The 20,209-nt window shown below is 50.9% G+C and overlaps 1 protein-coding gene across 1 annotated transcript in view; it reads right to left on the reverse strand.

Moving 5' to 3' along the window:
- Positions 1 to 993: 993 nt before the first annotated feature.
- Positions 994 to 20,209, reverse strand: part of ATG16L2 (autophagy related 16 like 2) — a 33,286-nt gene continuing 14,070 nt past the window's right edge. The window contains exons 10-18 of the mRNA XM_040426561.1: positions 10,418 to 10,523; positions 7,841 to 7,911; positions 7,200 to 7,268; positions 6,628 to 6,748; positions 3,329 to 3,434; positions 2,923 to 3,072; positions 2,804 to 2,851; positions 2,549 to 2,650; positions 994 to 1,212 (exon numbers count right to left, since the gene is read on the reverse strand). Coding sequence (XP_040282495.1) covers positions 1,119 to 1,212; positions 2,549 to 2,650; positions 2,804 to 2,851; positions 2,923 to 3,072; positions 3,329 to 3,434; positions 6,628 to 6,748; positions 7,200 to 7,268; positions 7,841 to 7,911; positions 10,418 to 10,523 — 867 coding nt within the window. The 3' untranslated portion in view covers positions 994 to 1,118. The remainder of the gene's footprint in view (positions 1,213 to 2,548; positions 2,651 to 2,803; positions 2,852 to 2,922; positions 3,073 to 3,328; positions 3,435 to 6,627; positions 6,749 to 7,199; positions 7,269 to 7,840; positions 7,912 to 10,417; positions 10,524 to 20,209) is intronic.

The raw sequence follows: 20,209 nt of genomic DNA on the forward strand, positions 1-20,209 counted from the left end.
AGTCTCCTGTTACATCAGCTGGTATTCTCCAGTCACAGCCAGAGCTGCGTCCACACACCTGCTGTGCAAGCGGCTTTACTACGTAATGGGACATACTTATTAGGCCCCATTCACACGTTTGCAATTCCGATCCCCAAAAAATAGAACATGTCCTATTCTTGTCCGGGACAATAGCGACAAGAATCGGCATATTCTATTAGTGGCGGTGATGTGCGGTCCGCAAAACACACAACGGACCAGCAGGAAACTACTAGAACTGGGAATGCAGCTTTAGATGTGACTAGAGTAACCCCCCGGGAGGTTGTCAGCACCAATCGAGACAGAGAAGAGACAGTAATACAAATAAGAGCTTTATATTCATGATAAAGTGCAGACACCGGGGGAAGGGGGGAGGGCAGAGTCATATGGGGGGGGGACTCATCTGTGCGGATAAGGACATAAACTTAATTGTACTGATGTAGCAGAGCTGAGTTTGTCACCATGTGTCATCTGTGTTGTTACATAGGACTGCAGGTGACATCTACTACATTATCTGTACTCAGAGAGCTGTCACTGTGTTATCTGTGGTGTTACATAGGACTGCAGGTGACATCTACTACATTATCTGTACTCAGAGTTATTATTCTGTTATCTGTGGTGTTACATAGGACTGCAGGTGACATCTACTACATTATCTGTACTCAGAGTTATTATTCTGTTATCTGTGGTGTTACATAGGACTGCAGGTGACATCTACTGCATTATCTGTACTCAGAGAGGTATCACTGTTTTATCTGTAGTGTTACATAGGACTGCAGCTCTACATTATCTGTATTCAGATGTATTACCCGGTTAGTGCTGTAGTATGTGTTTCCGGCAGTCCTATGTAACATGATCTGTACTCAGTGTTAAAATCATATTTATTACAGTATATATTATATAAAACCGTTCAATAAATTCAGCTCTGCTACATCACACATTTATGGTGGCCGGTACTTGGAGCCATTTCCATTGTGCGTTTGTCCACGGCGCTTCCCTTCTCCCAGGAATAGTGGCTGTCAGTGGGCGGCCGGCGCCAGGTTTTGTGCTGCAGCAGTCGGAGGCTCCGGGCGTCACCTCTTGTCTCCGCCATTCCCTTGTCAGTACTCGCTCCACAGGACGGCCTTCTTCCCCCGGTCCACACTGAGCACGTAGTCCCCGGACACGGACCAGGCCACGGCGTTCACTGCCGTACTGTGCAGGGAGAGAGAAGATGTAATCCTGAAATACTCTGTGCTGCTGGAGGGCAATGCTCCTTCCACCTACAATCAATTCTCATTTCCTATAGGGGACATGAGCAGCTGCTCTGCCAATGAAGGGTTAAGAACATTAACATTCACTGGAGTTATATCCCCTGCGTGTGCTCCCAGGGGGGGGAGGGGGGGATTATAAGTGATAACGATGAGCCCCCCGCCCCCAACAGACTGCACCCCCACGACAGGGGCAGCCGCAGTGCCACGCCCACAACCGAGGCAGCCGCAGCGCCACCTCCCCGCCGACAGAGGCAGCCGCAGCGCCACCTCCCCGCCGACAGAGGCAGCCGCAGCGCCACCTCCCCGACGACAGAGGCAGCCGCAGCGCCACCTCCCCGACGACAGAGGCAGCCGCAGCGCCACCTCCCGACGACAGAGGCAGCCGCAGCGCCACCTCCCCGCCGACAGAGGCAGCCGCAGCGCCACCTCCCCGCCGACAGAGGCAGCCGCAGCGCCACCTCCCGACGACAGAGGCAGCCGCAGCGCCACCTCCCCGCCGACAGAGGCAGCCGCAGCGCCACCTCCCCGCCGACAGAGGCAGCCGCAGCGCCACCTCCCCGCCGACAGAGGCAGCCGCAGCGCCACCTCCCGACGACAGAGGCAGCCGTAGCGCCACCTCCCCGACGACAGAGGCAGCCGCAGCGCCACCTCCCCGCCGACAGAGGCAGCGCCACCTCCCCGCCGACAGAGGCAGCGCCACCTCCCCGCCGACAGAGGCAGCGCCACCTCCCCGCCGACAGAGGCAGGCCGCAGCGCCACCTCCCGACGATAGAGGCAGCCGCAGCGCCACCTCCCCGACGATGACAGAGGCAGCCGCAGCGCCACCTCCCCGACGATAGAGGCAGCCGCAGCGCCACCTCCCCGACGATGACAGAGGCAGCCGCAGCGCCACCTCCCCGACGATGACAGAGGCAGCCGCAGCGCCACCTCCCCGCCGACAGAGGCAGCCGCAGCGCCACCTCCCGACGATAGAGGCAGCCGCAGCGCCACCTCCCCGACGATGACAGAGGCAGCCGCAGCGCCACCTCCCCGACGATGACAGAGGCAGCCGCAGCGCCACCTCCCCGCCGATGACAGTGATGGCACTGCGTAATAGATAATGCAGCTCTGGATGTAACTAGAGGATTATAAATGCTTTAACTGTAGGATTATGAATGCACCTCTTGATGTGACTAGAGAATAAGACATGATGGAACTACACCATAGTGAATGCAGCTCTGGATGTGAGTAGAGCACAAGACCTGTGTCACTCAGGATCAGTCTGCAGATGATCTCACCTGTGCTCCCCCGTCAGACTCCGCTCCAGAAGTCCAGTCCTCGTGTTCCATATGAAGATGGTCCCGTCAGAGGAGCCGGCCATACTGTAACTGCTGTCCGGGCTGCAGAGACACAAGAGCGCCATTACACCCCCGGAGCCTGGGAAAGCTGGGTGATGACCCACGGGAGAGCTTATAATGCAGTGGTACAACCTCCGCTGAGACAGATTGCAAGCTCTTGGGCTGAGAGAAGCCGCACTGCCTTCCCTTCCTCACCTCAGAATCGCCTTGGTCCAGTCGCAGCCGCATTTGAAGCCGTCGGCTCTGTGAGAAGAGAGGGCGTTAGCGCATCACCGGGGGGTAACATATGACAGAAGGGGGTCCGCCGGCCGTACCTGAACACCAGCCGCACGCCCCCCGTCCGCAGGTCCAGCAGGGTGAGGGCGTCGTCCCGCGAGCAGCTCAGGAGCTGCGTCTGCTCCGGCTCCATGTACAGGGAGGTCACCTTCTCCTCCAGCGTCACCTCCCGGACGCAGAGCTGAGACCTGAGGGACACGACAGGACATGAAAGCGGAGAACGGCGCACAATCCCTGCAATCTGATAATCCAGAACCGAGCTGCACGGTCATGGAATCTCACAATGCAACCAAATCTCTAGTGGTAGCAGGCAAGCAAATGCGTTAATGCAGCTCTGGATGTGACTAGAGAAGACATATCCTCTGGTGTTTCATGTAGATCTGAACCATTAAACTGGAGGGGAGGAGTCACCGGGCAGAGATAAGCGGCGCCCGCCTCCGTTACCTGCTGTCCCAGAAACGGATCTTCTTGTCGTGGTGTCCGCTGATGACGAGGGAGTCGGAGCAGACGACGTCGCTGCAGTACGAGGGCACCGCGATGCACCGCACACCTGCAACACGCAAGCACCACAGGGTCAGCGCAACATGTGACCAGATCCAGCCTGATAGTCCGGCAGCCCTGGACCTATAGCCTCAGCTCAGGGGCCACACGGCCACCGCCAGGGGCCACTCACCGAGGTACAAGTGCATGTACTGAGTGACCCCAGCTGGTCGCCCCCCGGCACCACTTATCGGAGTCACTGGATGCCGGATTAAAGGGAGATAAAGGTTTATATGTAGCCATATGACTGCAGACTATCGGGTGCCGGATTACAGGACTCTCCCTGTACATAGCTATGTGACTGCAGACTATCGGGTGCCGGATTACAGGACTCTCCCTGTACATAGCCATATGACTGCAGACTATCGGGTGCCGGATTACAGGACTCTCCCTGTACATAGCTATATGACTGCAGACTATCGGGTGCCGGATTACAGGACTCTCCCTGTACATAGCTATATGACTGCAGACTATCGGGTGCTGGATTACAGGCCTCTACCTGTATATAGCCATATGACTGCAGACTATCGGGTGCCGGATTACAGGACTCTCCCTGTACATAGCCATATGACTGCAGACTATCAGGTGCCGGATTACAGGACTCTCCCTGTACATAGCTATGTGACTGCAGACCATCGGTGCCGGATTACAGGACTCTCTGTACATAGCTATGTGACTGCAGACTATCGGTGCCGGATTACAGGACTCTCCCTGTATATAGCTATGTGACTGCAGACTATCGGGTGCCGGATTACAGGACTCTCCCTGTACATAGCTATGTGACTGCAGACTATCGGGTGCTGGATTACAAGCCTCTCCCTGTATATAGCTATATGACTGCAGACTATCGGGTGCCGGATTACAGGACTCTCCCTGTACATAGCTATGTGACTGCAGACTATCAGGTGCCAGATTACAGGACTCTCCCTGTACATAGCTATGTGACTGCAGACCATCGGTGCTGGATTACAGGACTCTCTGTACATAGCTATGTGACTGCAGACTATCGGTGCCGGATTACAGGACTCTCCCTGTATATAGCTATGTGACTGCAGACTATCGGGTGCCGGATTACAGGACTCTCCCTGTACATAGCTATGTGACTGCAGACTATCGGTGCCGGATTACAGGACTCTCTGTACATAGCTATGTGACTGCAGACTATCGGTGCCGGATTACAGGACTCTCTGTACATAGCTATGTGACTGCAGACTATCAGGTGCCGGATTACAGGACTCTCCCTGTATATAGCTATGTGACTGCAGACTATCGGGTGCCGGATTACAGGACTCTCCCTGTACATAGCTATGTGACTGCAGACTATCGGTGCCGGATTACAGGACTCTCTGTACATAGCTATGTGACTGCAGACTATCAGGTGCCGGATTACAGGACTCTCCCTGTATATAGCTATGTGACTGCAGACTATCGGGTGCCGGATTACAGGACTCTCCCTGTACATAGCTATGTGACTGCAGACTATCGGGTGCTGGATTACAAGCCTCTCCCTGTATATAGCCATATGACTGCAGACTATCGGGTGCCGGATTACAGGACTCTCTGTACATAGCTATGTGACTGCAGACTATCGGTGCCGGATTACAGGACTCTCCCTGTATATAGCTATGTGACTGCAGACTATCGGGTGCCGGATTACAGGACTCTCCCTGTACATAGCTATGTGACTGCAGACTATCGGTGCCGGATTACAGGACTCTCTGTACATAGCTATGTGACTGCAGACTATCGGTGCCGGATTACAGGACTCTCTGTACATAGCTATGTGACTGCAGACTATCAGGTGCCGGATTACAGGACTCTCCCTGTACATAGCTATGTGACTGCAGACTATCGGGTGCTGGATTACAAGCCTCTCCCTGTATATAGCTATATGACTGCAGACTATCGGGTGCCGGATTACAGGACTCTCCCTGTACATAGCTATGTGACTGCAGACTATCGGTGCCGGATTACAGGACTCTCTGTACATAGCTATGTGACTGCAGACTATCAGGTGCCGGATTACAGGACTCTCCCTGTACATAGCTATATGACTGCAGACTATCGGGTGCCGGATTACAGGACTCTCCCTGTACATAGCTATGTGACTGCAGACTATCAGGTGCCAGATTACAGGACTCTCCCTGTACATAGCTATGTGACTGCAGACTATCGGGTGCCGGATTACAGGACTCTCCCTGTACATAGCTATGTGGCTGCAGACTATCGGTGCCGGATTACAGGACTCTCCCTGTACATAGCCATATGACTGCAGACTATCGGGTGCCGGATTACAGGCCTCTCCCTGTATATAGCTATATGACTGCAGACTATCGGTGCCGGATTACAGGACTCTCCCTGTACATAGCTATGTGACTGCAGACTATCGGTGCCGGATTACAGGACTCTCCCTGTACATAGCTATATGACTGCAGACTATCGGTGCCGGATTACAGGACTCTCCCTGTACATAGCTATATGACTGCAGACTATCGGTGCCGGATTACAGGACTCTCCCTGTACATAGCTATATGACTGCAGACTATCGGTGCCGGATTACAGGACTCTCCCTGTACATAGCTATATGACTGCAGACTATCGGTGCCGGATTACAGGACTCTCCCTGTACATAGCTATATGACTGCAGACTATCGGTGCCGGATTACAGGACTCTCCCTGTACATAGCTATGAGACTGCAGACTATCGGGTGCCGGATTACAGGACTCTCCCTGTATATAGCTATATATATATATATACACATACAGCTCTGGTTACTATGACGATGCAGAAAATAAGAAGTGAGCACGGATGTAACACGTGACAAGAAACATGGCGACTCCGCGGTCACAGCCTTACCGTCTCCTGAGCGAGGCGCAGCGAGAAAGTAAAGAGCAAAGTGATTATCAGAACACATGTCACACGGAGCGGCACCCGAGCCCACAGACCGGGGCCACGCTGATATGTGCATATTAGGTGCGCTTCCCCTTTAAGAATCCAATCAATCAGAAAGAATTACGTCCGGGAAAGCTGGGTGACTACCTGTGTACAACACCGGAATCCGGAGAGGCCTGGCCCTTTAAGAGGATGTAGCCTCTAATACATAGAGAAAAGCACTGGCCTCTATCTGGGGCCCCCGGGGTATGTGATGGAGCTGGAGGGGGGCTGCCCCTGGGTGAAGCCTCTAGGGGATGACGCCACCTACAGGCTGCTTTAGGCAGGTCCCACTCCCTGACGGTCCGGTCCATGCTGCAGGTGACCGCACGGTAGGTGGACATCTTGAACCTGGCGGCCGTGACCTTCCCCGTGTGCCCGGTCATCTTGTCCTGGGAGGAAAACATAAGGATACAGAGGTCAATACCATTTACAGGGGCCCCAAGGGGCCGACAGGAGCCAGATCCAAGAACTTTCTAATACAGGTTGTGATTCAATTCCTCAAGATCTCTACTTGCTGTCAGCAAACGTAAATTGTCTTTTCATCCAGGTCAAACACTTCTCACAGCTGACGATTTGTTACAATTGTATCCAGTCCGCTATCAACTTCAGAAGGATACAATGTATCAAAGCGGCTATAAAATGTGACAAACTATCAGGACGCCGAGGATTGTGTAGACCGGATACAAATGTAGCAAGTCCCCAGAAGTCTGACCATAAACAAGAAGGCTACAATCACTCTCAGCAAGCAGAGGTACTGATCATAACATACAGAGCATGTTAAAGAGCTGCAGAAATGGTGTCGCCAACCAAAAGTCAAGAGAGCGGCGAGAAGAGACGTACGTTGGCTTTGGTGTCCAGCTTCCACAGATGAGCCGATCCATCAAATGAGGCGGCCAGGATCTGCACCCCCTGAAATAAAGAGGAAGCGCCGCGTGAGACCCCCGGACTCCCCTCAGAACCATCAGCCGGTTACACTGTTCTCTGCTGCCACCTACAGGAGACGAGGGGGATCACACATGGTCAATAGTATTGATCCGCCCGAATTACATCCGTTTCCCTTTGTTGTTGGCTTTACACCTCTTCAGCCGCCACCTGGCATTGAGCAGAGCGGAGCCTGGGCCCAGCGTGACCCCCTCCCACTGCTAAGGTCTAAGCACTGATAGCAGTGGGTGTGAAGTGCAGCGGGTGCACATACTTAACCCTAGATACAAAGTAAAAGTCCTCCCATAGCGGCACAGCGCCCCCTCCAGGCTCCACAGCGCCCCCTCCAGGCTCCACAGCGCCCCCTCCAGGCTCCACAGCGCCCCCTCCAGGCTCCACAGCGCCCCCTCCAGGCTCCACAGCGCCCCCTCCAGGCTCCACAGCGCCCCCTCCAGGCTCCACAGCGCGCCATTCCTCTATTCCCAGCCTGAGACGGCTGATAACTGGGACCATAGATGGGACAATCAGAGTCGGAATGGTCCAGAGAGCGGCATACGCACCGAGGGGTCAAACTCAATGCTGGTTATTCCTCCGTTACTCCCCTGGAGCACTTGCTGGCACTGGAGCTGCCCTAAAGAGCGAGAGAAACGGAGAAAACTAAATATATACAATATATAACACAGGAAACATAAAGCTAAAACACAGCAAATAGAAAAATAACTAACTATAAAACACAATAAATAGAAAAAGCACTAATGATAAAATACAGCAAATATAAAAACTATAAAATACACCAACTAGAAATATATTAATGACAAATATACTAAATATAAAACACTAACGATAAATTACACTAAATATAAAAATAAAATTACACTAAATGTGAAATATACTAAATCAGGGCTCAACAAATCCCGGGCGCCAGGTCGCCATGGCGACCAGGAATTTGGTCCTGGCGCTTGGGTATTTGTCAGCCCGTTTTCAAAGATGCGCTCGGCGCGCACCATGGTTTCCTGAGCCGGCACAGTGGAGAAGGAGAGGAGTCCCTCCCCCCACTGTGCGCGGCTGCCGCTGGCCACTAAGAACAGAGTAGGAGGAGAAGGAGGGGAGGGACTGTGGCCACTGCGCCACCAATGAATGTGCCGGCCATATCCTGGCCCCTATGACTGCACGCTGTGATCCGCGCGATTAACCCCTCAGTTGAGGGGTTAATCGCGCAGATCACAGCGTCCTGTCAGAGCCTGGTCGGGTGCCGGGAATGTTTGTCTGCATTGGTGGCAGTGGGCAGTTCCGATCGGTGGGCAGTGTAATGCTGGGGCTCCGATCGGTTACCATGGCAGCCAGGAGTCACGCTACTGAAGTCCTGGCTGCGATGGTATGTTAGTGAGCAGCATTATACTCACGTGCGCCGTGGCCGCCGGTCGCTCCTTCTTCTGTCTGTGCGGCTCATTGCTAATACTTATAGCCGCACAGACCTATGAGAAGAAGGAGCGACCGGCGGCCACGGCGCACGTGAGTATAATGCTGCTCACTAACATACCATCGCAGCCAGGAGGGGGCTGATAAGAGGGAGGGGGGGAGGGGCTGATTAGAGGCTGGGGGGGGCTGATCAGAGGCGGGAGGGGCTGATCAGAGGCTGGGGGGGCTGATCAGAGGCTGGAGGGGCTGATCAGAGGCTGGAGGGGCTGATCAGAGGCTGGAGGGGCTGATCAGAGGCTGGAGGGGCTGATCAGAGGCTGGAGGGGCTGATCAGAGGCTGGGGGGCTGATCAGAGGCTGGGGGGGCTGATCAGAGGCTGGGGGGGCTGATCAGAGGCTGGGGGGGCTGATCAGAGGCTGGGGGGGCTGATCAGAGGCTGGGGGAGCTGATCAGAGGCTGGGGGAGCTGATCAGAGGCTGGGGGAGCTGATCAGAGGCTGGGGGAGCTGATCAGAGGCTGGGGGGCTGATCAGAGGCTGGGGGGGCTGATCAGAGGCTGGGGGGGCTGATCAGAGGCTGGGGGGGCTGATCAGAGGCTGGGGGGGCTGATCAGAGGCTGGGGGGGCTGATCAGAGGCTGGGGGGGCTGATCAGAGGCTGGGGGGGCTGATCAGAGGCTGGGGGGGCTGATCAGAGGCTGGAGGGGCTGATCAGAGGCTGGAGGGGCTGATCAGAGGCTGGAGGGGCTGATCAGAGGCTGGCTGCCATGGTCAGCTCCCTGCTGTTGTGTGCACAAACCACAGGGCAGCAGGGAGAGTGTAAAGTCCTATTCACCCTAATAGAGCTCTACTAGGGGGAATAGGACAAGGGTTCTAGCCCTTAAGGAGGCTAATAGTTATTAAATAAAAAGTAAAAAACAAAAAAAAAGTTTAAACACCCCCCCCCCCCCCCCAAATATAGAAAACAATATATCGCATATCGCACATGCTTAAAATTATATCGCAATATAGATTTTATGACGCGGCTCCGCCTGGCTCCTAACTTTTTTAGCTGGCTCCTAGATTCCAAGGAAATTTGTCAAGCCCTGTACTAAATATAAAAATACACTAAAATATAAAATGAAAAATACACTATAAAATGCACTAAATAGAAAAATAAATTACACTAAATATAAAACACTAAATAAACCTCTTTTCCGCCTGGCAGCAGAGCTCACACTCTAGCCGGACACTACCAGGGCCTCACGCACCGGACTGTACGCTACGTATTTTGCAGTCGGCAGATTGTAGATTCGTAAACACAGATACCGTCCGCGTTGCTCCTGCAACTTTTGCGGACCCGTTGACTTCAATGGTCTGCATTGTGCAGCCAAGTACAGGACATGATGTTTTCGCGGACAATCCGCGCGTTTTCCGCATCTGTGCGTCAGTATCGCAAAATGCAGACCACGGACCTAAGCGAGTGGGTTTGCACAGAAAAAAAAAAAATAATAATGCGGGCGGCACAAGGAGGACATTTGTATTTTGAGGATCTACAATTTGTGTGCACGAGGCCCTAACCAGAAAAGATAAGAGGAGAACTCCATTCCCTGCCGACCGCTCCGCTGCGGGGTCACCCCACAGGCACAGGATGAGAGCTTTATTACACCCCTGCATTATAGTTGGGAAATCCCCCCGGGGCGGAGCTCCTTATTCGGGGCTCAGCGTCCGCCGATCCTCACCTCCTACAACGTCCCAGATCTTCACCACCCGGTCCGCCCCTCCGGTGGCCACCATCCTGGAGTTGGGGCTGAACTTGACCGCGTGAATTTCAGAGTCATGGACCTCCTGAAAGAAATCAAAGTAGATCAGTCTCATAAGCTGCATCATGTGACCATTATAGGGGAGGAGCATCAGGAAAACAGCTTCTTCAATGATTGGGTGAACAGTGCAGTAGTGGGCGGAGTCCTGACTACAGTCAAGTGTCCTCGTAATAGGATTATTTGCACAGGAATCAAAAACAGTGCATCCAAACTCATCGCGTGCAATATCTCTGCTTGCTGTCAGTGAATTAAAACTCTTGTTTATGTTCAAATGTGATAAGTCTGTAAATACCTAGGCCTACCATAATAAAAATAATAATAATAATAATAAATAAAATGTATTTATATAGCGCCATCATATTCCGCAGCGCTTTACAAATTCATAGGGTTCATGTACGAAACAAAACTAACTGGCTAATATGCAACTGAAACACTAGGAGTCTGGGCCCTGCTCGCAAGAGCTTACAATCTATGAGGAGTTGGGGGTGACCCACAAGGTAGTGGATTGTGATAAGTAGGATTTGAGCCATTATTGAACAGACAGGAGCGGTGCCGGCCGATCTGCTTCAGGTTTGGGACGACTACAGGATCGAGTTTAGGCCAGAGGAGTTGGTGGGGGGAGGTTTAGTCAGGGAATAGTCGGTTTAGGTAGCTTGATAAGCCTGCCTGAAAAGATGGGTTTTTAAGGCACGTTTGAAGGTGGAGAAGTTGTGAATTGACCTAATATTCCGGGGAAGAGTATTCCAGAGAGTAGGTGCAGCTCGAGAAAAGTCTTGAAGACAGGAGTGAGACGTACGAATTATGGAGGTTATTAATCTTAGGTCGCTAACAGAACGGAGAGCAGGAGTAGGGTGGTAGATGGAGATGAGGAGGAGATGTATGGAGGTGCAGCACTGTGGAGAGCATGAGTAGGGTGGTAGATGGAGGTGAGGAGGAGATGTATGGAGGTGCAGCACTGTGGAGAGCATGAGTAGGGTGGTGGGAGGATATGTATGGAGGTGCAGCACTGTGGAGAGCATGAGTAGGGTGGTAGATGGAGATGAGGAGGAGATGTATGGAGGTGCAGCACTGTGGAGAGCACAAGTAGGGTGGTAGCTGGAGATGAGGGAGGAGATGTATGGAGGTGCAGCACTGTGGAGAGCAGGAGTAGGGTGGTAGATGGAGATGAGGGAGGAGATGTATGGAGGTGCAGCACTGTGGAGAGCAGGAGTAGGGTGGTAGATGGAGATGAGGGAGGAGATGTATGGAAGTGCAGCACTGTGGAGAGCAGGAGTAGGGTGGAAGATGGAGATGAAGAGGAGATGTATGGAGGTGCAGCACTGTGGAGAGCACGAGTAGGGTGGTAGATGGAGATGAGGGAGGAGATGTATGGAGGTGCAGCACTGTGGAGAGCACGAGTAGGGTGGTAGATGGAGATGAGGGAGTAGATGTATGGAGGTGCAGCACTGTGGAGAGCACGAGTAGGGTGGTAGATGGAGATGAGGGAGGAGATGTATGGAGGTGCAGCAGGGTGGTAGATGGAGATGAGGGAGGAGATGTATGGAGGTGCAGCACTGTGGAGAGCACGAGTAGGGTGGTAGATGGAGATGAGGGAGGAGATGTATGGAGGTGCAGCACTGTGGAGAGCACGAGTAGGGTGGTAGATGGAGATGAGGGAGGAGATGTATGGAGGTGCAGCACTGTGGAGAGCACGAGTAGGGTGGTAGATGGAGATGAGGGAGGAGATGTATGGAGGTGCAGCAGGGTGGTAGATGGAGATGAGGGAGGAGATGTATGGAGGTGCAGCACTGTGGGAGCACGAGTAGGGTGGTAGATGGAGATGAGGGAGGAGATGTATGGAGGTGCAGCACTGTGGAGAGCACGAGTAGGGTGGTAGATGGAGATGAGGGAGGAGATGTATGGAGGTGCAGCACTGTGGAAAGCACGAGTAGGGTGGTAGATGGAGATGAGGGAGGAGATGTATGGAGGTGCAGCACTGTGGAGAGCACGAGTAGGGTGGACAAAGGAAAGATCAGAGTCAAATGTGGCCCCAAGACAGCGGAGAAGAAGAAGAGCCAGCGAATGATACACTAAAGGAGCGACCAGAGAGATAGGAAGAGAACCAAGAGAGAGCAGTGTCCTTAAGGCCAATTGAGTGGAGCATAGTGAGGAGGAGTTTATGGTCTACGGAATCAAATGCTGCAGACAGATCCAGCAGAATCAGTAGAGAATAGTCACCATTTCTTTTTGCTTTTAGGAGATCGTTAGACACTTTAGTAAGGGCAGTTTCTGTAGAGTGAAAAGGACGAAAGGCAGATTGAAAGGGGTCAAGAAGAGAGTTTGCAGAGAGATAGCTTATTAAGCGAGAGTAGACAAGACGTTCAAGGAGTTTAGAGATGAAGGGGAGGTTAGAAACAGGTCGGTAGTTAGCAGCACAGATCGGGTCAAGAGATGGTTTCTTTAGTAGTGGATACAACTGTATCACTCTCGACATTGCTGTGAACTAGATTGTTATTATGTACACAGTGACTGCTCTAGCAGAATAGCGAGTGCAGCTCTGGAGTATAATACAGGATGCAACTCAGGATCAGTACAGGATAAGTAATGTGATATATGTACACAGTGACTGCTCTAGCAGAATAGCGAGTGCAGCTCTGGAGTATAATACAGGATGCAACTCAGGATCAGTACAGGATAAGTAATGTAATGTATGTACACAGTGACTGCACCAGCAGAATAGTGAGTGCAGCTCTGGAGTATAATACAGGATGTAACTCAGGATCAGTACAGGATAAGTAATGTAATGTATGTACACAGTGACTGCACCAGCAGAATAGTGAGTGCAGCTCTGGGGTATAATACAGGATGTAACTCAGGATCAGTACAGGATAGGTAATGTAATGTATGTACACAGTGACTGCACCAGCAGAATAGTGAGTGCAGCTCTGGAGTATAATACAGGATGTAACTCAGGATCAGTACAGGATAGGTAATGTAATGTATGTACACAGTGACTGCACCAGCAGAATAGTGAGTGCAGCTCTGGGGTATAATACAGGATGTAACTCAGGATCAGTACAGGATAGGTAATGTAATGTATGTACACAGTGACTGCACCAGCAGAATAGTGAGTGCAGCTCTGGAGTATAATACAGGATGTAACTCAGGATCAGTACAGGATAGGTAATGTAATGTATGTACACAGTGACTGCACCAGCAGAATAGTGAGTGCAGCTCTGGAGTATAATACAGGATGTTACTCAGGATCAGTACAGGATAAGTAATGTATGTACACAGTGACTCCACCAGCAGAATAGTGAGTGCAGCTCTGGAGTATAATACAGAATGTAACTCAGGATCAGTACCGGATAAGTAATGTATGTACTCAGTGACTGCACCAGCAGAATAGTGAGTGCAGCTCTGGAGTATAATACAGGATGTTACTCAGGATCAGTACAGGATAAGTAATGTATGTACACAGTGACTCCACCAGCAGAATAGTGAGTGCAGCTCTGGAGTATAATACAGGATGTAACTCAGGATCAGTACAGGATAAGTAATGTATGTACACAGTGACTGCACCAGCAGAATAGTGAGTGCAGCTCTGGAGTATAATACAGGATGTAACTCAGGATCAGTACATGTATACACTGCGTGCAGAATTATTAGGCAAATTAGTATTTTGACCACATCATCCTCTTTATGCCTGTTGTCTTACTCCAAGCTGTATAGGCTCGAAAGCCTACTACCAATTAAGCATATTAGGTGATGTGCATCTCTGTAATGAGAAGGGGTGTGGTCTAATGACATCAACACCCTATATTAGGTGTGCATAATTATTAGGCAACTTCCTTTCCTTTGGCAAAATGGGTCAAAAGAAGGACTTGACAGGCTCAGAAAAGTCAAAAATAGTGAGATATCTTGCAGAGGGATGCAGCACTCTTAAAATTGCAAAGCTTCTGAAGCGTGATCATCGAACAATCAAGCGTTTCATTCAAAATAGTCAACAGGGTCGCAAGAAGCGTGTGGAAAAACCAAGGCGCAAAATAACTGCCCATGAACTGAGAAAAGTCAAGCGTGCAGCTGCCAAGATGCCACTTGCCACCAGTTTGGCCATATTTCAGAGCTGCAACATCACTGGAGTGCCCAAAAGCACAAGGTGTGCAATACTCAGAGACATGGCCAAGGTAAGAAAGGCTGAAAGACGACCACCACTGAACAAGACACACAAGCTGAAACGTCAAGACTGGGCCAAGAAATATCTCAAGACTGATTTTTCTAAGGTTTTATGGACTGATGAAATGAGAGTGAGTCTTGATGGGCCAGATGGATGGGCCCGTGGCTGGATTGGTAAAGGGCAGAGAGCTCCAGTCCGACTCAGACGCCAGCAAGGTGGAGGTGGAGTACTGGTTTGAGCTGGTATCATCAAAGATGAGCTTGTGGGGCCTTTTCGGGTTGAGGATGGAGTCAAGCTCAACTCCCAGTCCTACTGCCAGTTTCTGGAAGACACCTTCTTCAAGCAGTGGTACAGGAAGAAGTCTGCATCCTTCAAGAAAAACATGATTTTCATGCAGGACAATGCTCCATCACACGCGTCCAAGTACTCCACAGCGTGGCTGGCAAGAAAGGGTATAAAAGAAGAAAATCTAATGACATGGCCTCCTTGTTCACCTGATCTGAACCCCATTGAGAACCTGTGGTCCATCATCAAATGTGAGATTTACAAGGAGGGAAAACAGTACACCTCTCTGAACAGTGTCTGGGAGGCTGTGGTTGCTGCTGCACGCAATGTTGATGGTGAACAGATGAAAACACTGACAGAATCCATGGATGGCAGGCTTTTGAGTGTCCTTGCAAAGAAAGGTGGCTATATTGGTCACTGATTTGTTTTTGTTTTGTTTTTGAATGTCAGAAATGTATATTTGTGAATGTTGAGATGTTATATTGGTTTCACTGGTAAAAATAAATAATTGAAATGGGTATATATTTGTTTTTTGTTAAGTTGCCTAATAATTATGCACAGTAATAGTCACCTGCACACACAGATATCCCCCTAAAATAGCTAAAACTAAAAACAAACTAAAAACTACTTCCAAAAATATTCAGCTTTGATATTAATGAGATTTTTGGGTTCATTGAGAACATGGTTGTTGTTCAATAATAAAATTAATCCTCAAAAATACAACTTGCCTAATAATTCTGCACTCCCTGTAAATGATAATTACTGTGTAACAAACTCAGAGACATTCTTTCAGTTTTCATTGATAATTGATGATGCAATATAAATATCAGTGTATGTCTCTACAGACAGGCTCGTACTGGCCCCCGGGGAGCCGGTGAAATCCTCAGGGCCCTTTGCCTGCATGCCTAGATTGATAATCACATGGTCACTAATCAGCGGCAGCTCTGTGTAATAAGCAGCGAGGCGATCACTACAGCGCCAGCAATGGGCAGATAATCTCCGAGCTCTTCTCACCGCTCCTCCTCTAGCATGGCTGCTGCAGTGCTGCGGGGCCCGCCGCCCGATCTGTGCTCTAAGTGCGTGAATCGTCACACAGCAGGAGCAGCCCTGATGCCCGCCCAATTTCTGAGTGAGTCGGTGCAGAGCGCGGCGGCGGGATCTCAGTTTATTTGACAACCAGGCAGCGCTACAGAAGAGAAGAATGAGGATCTGCTGAGAAGTCTGCCCAGACCGCTCTCCTCCCAAACAGGTAGGTATTTACTGTCCTCCCCTCTGGAGATTACAACTCCCAGCATGCCCTGTGGGTTGCAGACCTTCAGGACCTGTTGGGAGTTGTAATTGTAGTTTGTATTGAATAGAACCAAGCCGAAAGCAGACGCCGTGTGAATGGCCCCCAAGCAGGCGCACATCAATGGCGGTTGACAAACTAGAAGTTTATACGGTATAAAGATAAATTAAGAGGGTTCTCCGAGCATCATGAAAAATGCAAGTGTCCCGTGGACCCGCGGAAGAAATTTGGTTTCATTAATACTTACCTGTCCCTAGCTCCACTAATGCTGCTGTCCCAGCCGCACTCGCACCGGCCGCGAGGAGCTCTTCTCCCGAACAGATGTTTGCGCTTCTTTTCCTGTTCAGCTCCATAGTAATAAATGCATCTGAACAGGAAAATAAGCGCACACACCCGGGACAAGAGCGGGCGAGCTGGCGGCCGGTGCAGTGAGGACAATGGAGCAAGGCAGGCAAGTGTTAATGAAACCAAATTTCTTCCACGGGTATTTTTTATGATACCCGGGGAACCCTTTTAGAGTTTGCCTAAAATCACACAGCCTTTAACTGTTTAGGCCTCTTTCACATGAGCGATACGGATCGGCTCCGGATGCGTTCAGCGAAACTCGCACACTTCCGCAAGCGAGTTCAGTCAGTTTTGTCTGTGACTGTGTTCAGTTTTACATCCGGGTGCAATGCGATTTTCACTGAAGCCCCTTTCACTGCTATGGGGCCCGGGGGGCGTGAAAAAACAAATAAAAAACGCAGACTATAGAACACGCCGCGATTCTCACGCAACGCGTGAAAAACAGCGCTCGTGTGCACAGACCCATTGAAATGAATGGGTCAGGACCCGCGCTTGTGTGAAAGGGGCAAGGACTTTGCAGCAGCCGCGTCCTTTACGGCTGGGATAAGAGATCGTTACCAACCCTGCAGTTTAACCCGTAAGCTGCCACAGTCAATACCAACCGCGGCACCTCAGGGTAATATCGATACTATAGCATTTACAGTCCACAGGCACGAGTAAAACCTGAAAGATAAAAAATAAAATAAAAAATTCCATTCCACCCTAAAATGTAATAAAAAAAAATAATGTTATAAAAAAATGATACATCCTGATCATAATGGTTTTATTCCTAATAAAGGGGGCTGATTATAATTTGCACGATTTGATAACACACGTTCTCCGGGACGAAAGGCTCGGCAAATTGATTGTCCAGGAATTGGTCTCAAAGACTGGGATAATATATTGGGGAATTTAACTTTAGTTTCTCATCGTTTTAATCAAGTTTTGGTTCCATTTTATATTATACACCAAATCTACATCACACCTTTAGGCCCCTTGCAGACGAGCGTGTCTGGATGCGTTGCGTCTGCGATCCGGTACGCAATTGCAGTGAGTTTTGACTGCGATTGCGTTCCGATGTTCAGTTTTTATCGCACGGGTGCAATGTGTTTTGCACACGTGTGATAAAAAACTGAATGTGGTACCCGGAGCCGAACCCGGACTTCTTCACTGAAGTTCAGGTTTGGGGTTCTGTAGATTTTATTATTTTCCAATATAACCTGGTTATAAGCGAAAATAACAGCATTCCTAATACAGAATACTTACTAAAATGTGGCATTAGGGGTTAAAAAATAAAAATAAAAATTACCTCACCTCATCCTGTTGTTCGCGCAGCCGGCATCGTCTTCTTTCTTCTTCTTTCAGGACCTGCCAAAGGACCTTTGATGACGTCATCGCGCGCACCGTGTGGTGACGTCAGCGCAGGTCCTGCTGAGTGAAGACAGAAGATCCTTCCACGTGGTGACGTCATCAAAGGTCCTTTGGCAGGTCCTGAAAGAAGAAGAAAGAAGACGATGCCGGCTGCGCGAACAACAGGGTGAGGTGAGGTAATTTTTTATTTTTTTTTAACCCCTCCAGCGCTAGCTTACTTTGCATTCTGTATTAAGAATGCCGTTATTTCCCCGTATAACCAGGTTATAAGGGAAAATAATACAGCAAATTGACTTTTATCAATTTACTAACATCATCTCCTAGCAACCATGCGTGAAAATCGCACCGCATCCGCACTTGCTTGCGATTTTCACGCAGACCCATTCACTTCTATGGGGCCAGGGCTGCGTGAAAAACGCACAATATAGAGCTTGCTGCGATTTTCACGCAACGCACAAGTGATGCGTGAAAATCACTGCTCATCTGCACAGCCCCATAGAAGTGAACGGGTCCGGATTCAGTGCGGGTGCAATGCGTTCAGCTGACACATTGCACGCGCGCGGAATTCTCACCCGTGTGAAAGGGGCCTTACGGTTGAATAAATGTGGTCTACAGGACACTTCCACCTGTCCACGGTGTGACTCGCCTGCGTATGTTCTGGACATGTACAGAGTTGAAACAAGATTGGGGGACAAGTCATCATTTTATTACCTGAGAATTGGAAGTGGAGATTCCATCCACAGTGGAATGCTGGGGACTGGGAGGGGGGGGGGGGGGGGGGGGCAAAAATATAAAAGGATTCTTTTGATTACAGTAGTTTTATGTTCTTGGCGAGACGTCCGATTCCCCGGGATTGGTTTTCTAGAACCTTGTTAATAAGATTAAGTTATATGAAAATATTCTATATAAACACCATAGGCGTGCGCAGGGGGTGTGCAGGGGGTGCGCAGGGGGTGTGCCGGGTGTGCAGGGGGTGCGCAGGGGGTGTGCCGGGTGTGCAGGGGGTGCGCAGGGGGTGTGCAGGGGGTGCGCAGGGGGTGCGCAGGGGGTGTGCAGGGGGTGTGCAGGGGGTGCGCAGGGGGTGTGCCGGGTGCGCAGGGGGTGCGCCGGGTGTGCAGGGGGTGCGCAGGGGGTGCGCCGGGTGTGCAGGGGGTGTGCAGGGGGTGCAGGGGGTGTGCAGGGGGTGCGCAGGGGGTGTGCAGGGGGTGCGCAGGGGGTGTGCCGGGTGTGCAGGGGGTGCGCAGGGGGTGCGCAGGGGGTGCGCAGGGGGTGTGCAGGGGGTGCGCAGGGGGTGTGCCGGGTGTGCAGGGGGTGCGCAGGCGGTGTGCCGGGTCTGCTGGGCGACTAATCAAGCCTTTAAAATTGAGGTTCTGTCACCTCCGGCAGATGCCTCTTGAGCCCCGCTGGCCCGCGAATACAAATGAAGCGCTTCCATTTTGGAAGAGCTCATTAGTACCGGAGGACCAGAAAGTGGTGAACGCTCTGTACTTACCGCTTCCTGGTCCTCGGCTGTCGGCTGTGCAGGGCCGCGCACAGCGTGAGGCGCATTGTGACGTCATGCTGTGCGCGCCAGTTCAGAGCACACAGCTGAGAGCTGACATCAGGAGGAAGAAAATCGCGGGCGGCGAGGAGCAGGAACAGAGAGGTACATGGTTTTTACTTTATAAAAAATGAGGCTGCTGGGGGCTAATGGCATAAAGGCTATATATATATATATATACACATACAGTACACACGAGCACGGTGTGCGTGTTTGTGCTTCAGGGTCCATTCACATGTCTGCAAGTGTTTTGCAGATCCGCAAAAAACTGACACCTGCAATGTGCGATCCGCAAAAAACGGACACCTGCAATGTGCGATCTGCAAAAAACGGACACCTGCAATGTGCGATCCGCAAAAAACGGACACCTGCGACTTGCGATCCGCAATTTGCCGACCGCACATCACAGACACTATAATAGAAAATGCCTTTTCTGGTCCGCAATTGCGGACAAGAATAGGTCATGTTCTATTTTTTTTCAGGAACGGAATTGCGGATCACGAAAAAAAATGGATCCCGAAAAAACGGATGCGGATCCCGGAAATTCAGATTTGCATCCATTCCAGCCCCATTGAAAGTGAATGGGTCCACAAATTGCAGAACGAATGCGGACCCAAATTACGGATGTGTGAATGGACCCTCAGGGTGCACACCTTAATGCAATAGGTTGCGAACGCCTATGATAAACACAGAAACACAGAGAATTTGGGCAGAATGGAAGTTTTAAGGCTTTCCTGCCTCTATCCT

This window comes from Bufo bufo, chromosome 3, assembly GCF_905171765.1.
Source record: "Bufo bufo chromosome 3, aBufBuf1.1, whole genome shotgun sequence".
NCBI lineage: Eukaryota > Metazoa > Chordata > Amphibia > Anura > Bufonidae > Bufo > Bufo bufo.